The sequence below is a fragment of the Natrix helvetica genome (assembly GCF_964273705.1).
Source record: "Natrix helvetica genome assembly, chromosome: 2".
Taxonomy (NCBI): Eukaryota; Metazoa; Chordata; class Lepidosauria; order Squamata; family Natricidae; genus Natrix; species Natrix helvetica.
Window position 1 is genome coordinate 114,932,241 of NC_138552.1, and position 8,623 is coordinate 114,940,863.

At 40.0% G+C, this 8,623-nt stretch overlaps 1 protein-coding gene across 3 annotated transcripts in view; it reads right to left on the reverse strand.

Moving 5' to 3' along the window:
• Positions 1–7,571, reverse strand: part of POSTN (periostin) — a 55,654-nt gene extending 48,083 nt beyond the window's left edge. For 2 of the 3 annotated variants that reach the window (XM_081940629.1, XM_081940627.1), the window contains exon 1: positions 7,398–7,571. In XM_081940629.1, coding sequence (XP_081796755.1) covers positions 7,398–7,513 — 116 coding nt within the window. In that variant the 5' untranslated portion in view covers positions 7,514–7,571. The remainder of the gene's footprint in view (positions 1–7,397) is intronic. The other variant, XM_081940628.1, reaches the window with a different exon arrangement.
• Between the last annotated feature and the right edge of the window lie 1,052 nt (positions 7,572–8,623).

Here is an 8,623-nt window from a genome sequence, read left to right on the forward strand (position 1 = left end):
AGGGCAGCAATGGCGAACCTTTTTTGGCTCATGTGCCATAAGTGGGGGGAGCGCAGGGGGGTCGTGTGCGGGCGTGCTGCACCCATAATGCAATGTGTGCCCCCCCCAGTGCGCAGGCGCACACTACAGGTGCGACCCCCATTTTTACATCCTTTTTTCGCCCTTCCCAGGCTCCAGAGGCTTTATAGGAGCCTGGGGAGGGCGAAAACAGCCTCCCCCACCACCCCCTAGATGCCCTCTGGAGGTTCAGGGACCTTCAGGAGGCTTCCCTGAAGCCTTCGGAGCAGTCAAAACAACCCTCCGAGCAAACCGGAAGTGATTTCCTGTTTGCTCGGAGGGTCGTTTTGAGCGCTCCGAAGGCTTCAGGGACCATCCGGAGCTTCCCTGATGCCTTCAGAGTGCTCAAAATGATCCTCCAAGCAAACCGGAAGTCACTAGGAGGGGAGGCCTGAGGTACACACAGAAGTTTCGTGAGCTGTTTGTGCATATGCGGGGGAGGTCCGAGGAGCCACCAAAAGCGGGAAAGGAGGGGCATTGGGAGCCCAACTGCTACTCTAGACATGGCCCAAAACTGACCCCAGCTGGTAGGGAGGAACCTGGCTGGCAGCTAGGGAGATGCTGTGAAACTGCCCTGGAAGGCGTGGAAAGTGCTGACATCCTTCCTCCAGGCCAGGAGGAGAAGGAACCCACCTCTTCCATGGGAGAAAGTGAAACTGATTCAGATGATGACCACTCAGTGAGGCCCCATGACCATCCCAGTAGAATTAAAAGTGCCATCAACTGGAGCCCAGGGGTGCTGGCCCTTTTAGACTCTGGATGCACCTGATGTGTAATCAGCCCGGAGGTGGTGGAGAAAATGGGTTTAAGACTGAGAACTTTGAAAGTGCCCATTGCCTTTTGCCAGTTGAATGAGTCAATCACTGGGGGTGTCCCTGCCCATTTTGTAACTGAACCCATAGAAATGTGGATGGGGGATCACCAAGAAACCTTGAGTTTCATCGTGGCACCTGGGATTAAAAAATTAATAAATGAAGTTGTGCATGAGCACTTCTACAAGGGTGTGTTAGTTTACCTTGATGACATCCTATAATAGGCTCCGCCCAGGGACTAAGTTCCACCCACCATCTGCAGACTAATGGGGCTTGTGAGAGGACTAACTTGGTTCTGGAGCAATAACGTAGGTGTTATGTCAATTATCAACAGGATAATTCGGCTGACCTTTTGCCACATGCAGAGGTGGCGTACAATAATTCAGTACATAGCAGTACCGGAATGACCCCTTTTAAAATTGGGTTTGGCCAAGACTTTGTGCCCATTCCTTAATTGCCTCAAGAGAAGCTGCAAATTTTGTCCTTGTCCGAGTGGAGTGATCAACTTCAATGGTTTTGGCCAGTGACCCGCAAGGCCTTAGATGCGGCTCACCAAACACACAAAAAGAAGCTGACAAAAAAAGGGTCAAGCCAAAAGAGTACCAGGTTGGGGATAGGGTATTTTTGTCCACTAAGTTTCTGCAAACCACCCAGAAATCTAAGAAATTGGGTCCGAAATATGTGGGTCCATTTCCCATTGTGAAAATCATAAATCCTGTATCAGTGAAATTGGAACTGCCAAAGGCCCTTAGAAGGATTTATCCTGTGTTTCATGTAAACTTACTGAAACCGGAACACACTTCTGCCATGCGACCACCCAACCCTCACCCCCTGCTCCCCTCCTGATTGAAGGAGAGCAACATTTTGAAGTTAAAGAAATCTTGGATTCCAGGAAACATAGATGTCGCATTTAATATTTGGTGTCCTAGAAACATTTTTCCCCTTCCCAGGCTGAGTGGGTGAACAAATCCGATTTTAGAACTCCCAGACTTCTACAGAAATTCTATGCCAAGTATCCTGATAAGCCCTAAAATTGATATAGGTTATTGGTTATTATTGTTGTTTTGTTTTGTTGTTGTTTTCTCCAGGGGCGATGTCCTTTCTGAAGAAGGGCTGGATGTCAGCCTCTGCTATGCTTGCTTACTATCAGGTGCCATAGGAACGGGGAGGATGGGGGCATGGTATTGGGAAGAGAATTATATTGTACTGGAGGAATCTTGTTCTCACCATCTTCTGCGCAAGCTGGTGGCTGATGTTTGGACTTGGTCAAAGCCAACCGTCTCGCATACCAACTTGATGAGGCTGTTTGAAGATGCACCCCACACGACACCTTAGGGAGTTGCAGATTGGACATTGGGTTGGGGAATTGGGGGAAGGGTGCTGGGTAAACATTTGATATGCACATGTTCCCGCCTTTCTGGCTCAGATCTTGCTTTCCTTTTTGCTGCTTTCACTTCATATCTAGTAAAAGTACTTTATCTCTATTCAAATGGAGTTGAGGTTTTTCTTTCTTGGATACTGAAGGAGGCATGCCTGACATTGACATTCCATTTTCCTAATGTGAAGATCTTTGAACAGTGGAAAGATCTCTTTTCACTAGGAACTGTGTCAACAATTGAGGTGGGGATTAGGATTTACCCCATCTGCATCATGAATGATCCTGCTACTATAATCGTCTCTTTGCTCTTCCCCTGTAGCTTTATTGATTAGAAAACCATTTGTCTGAAGTGGTGTAGGATTTCCTGCCTAAGCAGGGGGTTGGACTAGAAGACTTCCAAGGTCTCTTCCAACTCTGTTATTCTATTCTATTATTAGTACCTCCCAGCCAGGGAAACTCACTGTTCTTTCACATTTTTGAGTTGATCCATAAAGATAATCATTGTACTGTTTTAATGGGGTCATCTTCAGAAAATTGTACAGAATTTTACTATCATACAGTAATAATGCTGGCTCTAGGCAACACTGACTGAGGGTGCTCCTATACTGCTGATGAGAAGACTTACATTTTTAGAATGGTTCAGAAGGTGGGGCAGCATTGGTGCCCTTGAAGCTTTGGAATCTTAGACTAGTGCATACTAGACCTTAGTGTAATGCCCATTCTTCATTGTACTATTTAAAATACAATAAAACATAAGCAAATAAAAGTATATTAAAATATTTCAGTTGTATTTAAACAGGCACCAGGTATGAACAATATTTGATAGATACACCGTGGAAGCAGAAGTGTGAAAGTAATAGTCCTGTACAATCAAATAGCAATGTTAAAGTTTATCAAAGAACTGCTCCTCCTAGACCACTTAATATGAATTTGGCCTATGTCTAGCAACTAGAGGCATGCCTATACCAGCCTAAACTAGGCAATAGGAGCTCAGTAGATCCCATCCTGGACTGCATCACTAACAATATCATTACTAAAGCAGCTGAATCATATACAGTACATGGCAAAAATTGTCTTGCCACTGCAAAAGCAGCCTCAAAAGTGGTATATTCCACTTTCTGCAGCACAATCCACATTGAACAGCTCATCTGTCTCTCAATTCTTCTCCTTTTTTTCCAAATGCTGTTAGACTGTACTTTTGTTGTTGTCTATACATTCAGCAGAGGAATTACAAAAAGTGAATTTTCTTTCTTTCTTTTTTTTAAATCAGTGGAAATAAATAAGAGTACTGTATTTTTTTTCTCCTGGCTCAAGGAAAAAGGGAGAATTGTAGAAACCATAAATGTTTCTATCAGTCTTCCAAATCCATACTATTGGAAAAAAGAGAAATTGGTGAAAGCAAAGAAGCAGGAAAATACATACTCAGGGGCTGCGCTAATCACTCTCTAAACAGAATAAATGGCCAAAGGGGAGGAAGGAACTGAATTTCAGTTTACCTGGAATTTAATTTACCTGAAATACTGCATCAAGCTTCGGTTACCACATTACAAAAAAGATGTTACATTTGGGGGGGGAATGCAAAAAAGAGCAATTAAGATGATTAAAGTCATGGAGACAAAAACATATGAAGAACGGTTGCAGGAATTGGGTATCACCAATCTAGAGAAAAGAAGGACACGGGTGGCATGATAGCAGTATTCCAGGATTTGAGGGGACGCCACAAAAAAAGAGGGAGTCAACTTACTTTCCAAAACACAAGAAGGCAAGGCAAGAAACAATGGGTGGAAACTAATCAAGGAAAGAAACAACGTGGAATTAAGGAGAAACTTTCTACCAGTAACACTGAGAATAATTAACCAGTGACTTAAAGAATAAGAGTCAAAATCAGGATACAGCTGGAAGAGCCTTGGAAGTCTTCCAGTCCAGCCTCCTGCTCAAGCAGGAAATCCTATACCATTTCAAACAAGTCACTGTCCAATTGCTTCTTAAAAACCTCCAGTGATGAAACACCCACAATTTCTGAAGCCAAGCTGTTTCACTAGTTAATTGTCCTCACTGTTAGGAAGTTTCTCCTTAATTCCAGGTTGCTTCTCTCCTTGATTAGTTTCCATCCATTGTTTCTTGTCCTGCCCTCTGGTGCTTTGGAGAATAAATTGACCCCCTCCTCTTTGTGGCAGGAATACTGCTATCATGTCCCCTCTAGTCCATCTTTTCTCTAGACTAGCCAAACCCAAATCCCGCAATCATTCTTCATATGTTTTAGTCTCTAGGCCTTTAATCATCTTAGTTGCTCTTCTATGCACTTTTTCCAAAGTCTCAACATCTTTTTTGTAATGTGGTGATCAAATCCGGATGCAATATTCCAGCTGTGGCATTATTAAGGCTTTATAAAGTGGCACAAAAACATGACATGATTTTGATTTTATACCTGCTTATACAACCAAGGATTGTATTCGCTTTTTTGACTGCTGCCGCACACTGTTGACTCATGTTTAAGTTTATGTTTGTATTTAAACATAAATGTGTGTGTGTGTGTGTGTGTGTATCTTTAATGTTTAAACTCATGTTTAGGATCATCAACTAGTACTCCAAAGTCCCTCTCAGAATTACTGTTTTTGAGCCAGGTTTCACCTAATCTGAACTTGTACCTTTGCTTGTTTTTCTCCACATTAAATTTCATTTTGTTGGATAGGGACCATTGTTAAAGGCTGTCAACAACTTTTTGGAACCTGAGTTTGTCTTCAGGTGTTGGCTATTCCTGCCAGCTTATTGTCATCTACAAATTTGATGAGTTCCCCTCCTATTCCCTCATCTAAGTCATTTATGAAGATATTGACAAGTACTTGGCCTAAGACAGAACCCTGTGGTACCTCCTGCTTATTTCCCTCCGTGTAGATGTAGTACCATTAAGGATTACTCTTTGAATAGGGTTTGTCAGTCAGTTACAAATTCATCTGGTGGTGATGCTGTCTATGCCACATTTTTCTACTTCACCACAAAGTAGGTTGGGGTCTACTTTGTCAAATGACTTGCTGAAGTCTAAATATACTATGTCCACTGCATTTCACTGGTCTATTAACTTAGTCACTTTGTCAAAGAATGAAATAAGATTGGTTTGGCATGATCTGTTTTTAACAAACCCTAGTAGTGCTGGCTACTAGTTATAACTTTATTTGCTTCTAGTTGTTTGCAGATCTCTTTTTTCATTATCTTTTCCAGCACCTTCCCATAATACATTTCCCAAAAGGCCAATGTAGGCTGCATCAACAAAGGGATAGCATCAAGGTCATAATGCAGTAGTTAGGCTGATTGCTCTGTAGTTTCCTGGGTCTGTTTTTCCCCCTTTTTTGAAGATGGGGACCACATCAGCTCTTTTCCAATCCTCTAGTAGTTCCCCAGTGCTCCCTATATTTTTTTTTAAATATGATACAATCAGAGGTGGGATCCTACAGGTTCGGACCGGTTCAGACAAACCGGTAGTGGTATGCTGGCCTGGGTGATCGGTTTTGCTCTTTTCTGCATTCAGGCTATAGTCACAGCATCTGTTTTGTATTGTGGCGACCAGAACTGGACACAGTATTCCAGGTGTGGCCACACTAATGCATTATAAAACATTGTGATCTTGATGCTATCCCTTTGTTAATGCAGCCTGGAAATTGTTCTGCACATGTGTAGAACTAAAAAAAAAAAAAAGATGGTGATGGTGGCGACTGGGAAATTGGTTTGAGAGTGAGAACAATTAAACACTGGAACAGCTTGTCTCCCAGAGTTGTGGTGCTCCATTTCTAGAAGTTTTCAAAAAAGAAGATTGGACAGCCATTTGTCTGGGATGGTATAAGGCAGGGGTGTCCAAACTGGGGAACTTTAAGACTTGTGGACTTCAACTCCCAGAATTCCCCAGCCAGCATGGCTGGCTGGGGAATTCTGGGAGTTGAAGTCCACAAGTCTTAAAGTTCCCCAGTTTGGACACCCCTGGTATAAGGACTCCAGCCTTGCGCAGGGGGTTGGACTAGAAGACCCCAAGGTCCCTTCCAGCCCTATGATTCTGTGAAATGGCTCCGAAGGTGGAGGTCCACTTTGTCCTTATTATATCACAAGTATTTAATAAAAAAGGATACAGCCTTTTTTTCTGCAGAAATGATAGTTTGGTAACTTGAACATGTATCAACTCGCCAGCATGTAAACTTGTGATTAATGTTGGAGTTTGATATTAAATGGACAGCTATATAAATGTTGCAGAAGCCAAACTGGGTCAGTCACTGGGATCAGAGGTTTTGTCTGACCCAGATTGGATCCTGCAACATTATCCTAGGACATGTATATTCACCTTTGTTCGTATATAAATGTTTTAAATAATAAAATAAAAGTTAAATTATAAAAGAATGATAAATATTTTGCTTCTCATTTTTCCCATTGGAAATATTTATAGTATATAATTCAGTTGGTTGATTTGATTGCCCATGTTTGAAATAAAATCAGAAAACCAAAATGAATAATTTCACAATTAAACAAAAACATATTTTGAATGAATATTAATAATAATATTAATATGAATTATTTTAATCTGAAAAACTAATTTCACTATATGTAATGACAGACTATTCCTTTTTAGTAATTTCAAACAACATTGTTATAAATTAAAATGTTTCTTTTATATAAAAATGCATTTGCTGTTTAATCCTTCATTTTTCATTTTTGCCAAGTATGTGAATATTGTATATATTGTAACTAGAAATACACAAACATAAAAACATTATATATGTATTCAATACATTATTTCATTAAATGCATTTCATTCTGAATTTCTTGTATCAAAATTTTGATAAAACTCAATTATTAACCAATACTTTTGCCACATGGCTATAGTTTAAGCAAAGTTTAAAAGAAACCCCAAAAAACAATTCATTTGTAAAGCAAAAGTGATGATTTTAATAATAGGTAATGACTTTATCTTATCACATCTATTGATAAGCAACACCTATGTAAAAGAGCTATGTAAGTTTTAAAACTTTAAAAAAAGGTATTCTGGAGTCATATTAACAAGCCTCAGCTCATTAATAAGAAAAAAAAATAGTAAACATTTTGTTTAAACTCTGCAAAACTTAGAAGATTGTACAATAATTTTTATTCATGTGAAACATATTGCTTACCCTTGATCACGTGCCCTGATTCGACTGTGGGTCAAAATCTTGTCATAATGAGCAGTGGAAGATTCTGCTAGATGAAAAACTGACATGAAACAAATAGCAACCCAAAGGAAGTCCATGTTTCTGTCTCCTCTGTTTCTTGAGCGTCTGAGCAGAGAACTGGCAAAGACTCTAGAGAGCTCAAAGTTTATATCCAAGATGCAAGGCAGAGGGAGGAGAAAATATATCAACCTGAAACTTTGAACCACCCTCTTATAATGCAGAAAATTTAAAGTTTCTGGATGGCCTCACAAGTTCAACTGACAATGTTTTTCCACACACAGATATATAAAATTACAGGATAAAGAACAATGAGTTACCGTTTTTTTCCTAACATAGTTCTCTATGAGACATGAGTCTTCATTCTGCCTATAGAAAGTAGAAATGCCACATTACTTTATAGTAGAAGCATTTCAATTCTCCTCATCCAGAAGGATGAAACCAAAGTTAGTGCTAGTAGTCTCCTTGATGTACTAATTGATGTACTTTTTCTGTTTAAAATAACAGAGGAAAATAGGATAGTTTAAGGGGAAGCATGATATCTCGGAACCATCAGCCTGAAATAGTTAATTTTAGGAGAATTATTCAATATATTCATCCAAATTTGATAAAACACATGTATTTATGAGTAATTCCAACAAGAGTAATAAATATTTAGCAATGTGTTGTAAACAATAATATTCACAATCAGTCAATGAAAAACTAGGAATGCTGGTGGTCATAGTTTTCATAACTGAATCAAGACATTTCTAAGTTGCTTAGGAACTGATTTCACAATTTCATATGGAGGTAGGAGTTGACTAAACCAAGAGTTTGTCAAAACATCTGTTTCGTGGAAATTTAGGGTTCCATAAAAGTATCCTGAACAGTGGGTGGAGTTCATTTGAATGCAGCCAAATTTCTCATAGACTTTGAAAATTTTTAAGTACTTTAAAAGCTTTACAATAATCTGTTTCACACCAATAAACTAGGAACATAAAGTATATCTCCTCTATAGTTGAAGAAGCTTTGACTGTGGTATGCATATAGAATCAGAATAATAGAATAACAATTGGAAAGGGATCTTGAAGATCTTCTAGTCCTGTGTTGGCGAACCTATGGCATGTGTGCCAGAAATGGCACACAGAGCCATCTCTCCAGGTACATGGAGAGGTCACCCATTGCTCTTCCAGGTTCTGGAGTGCTGGCCA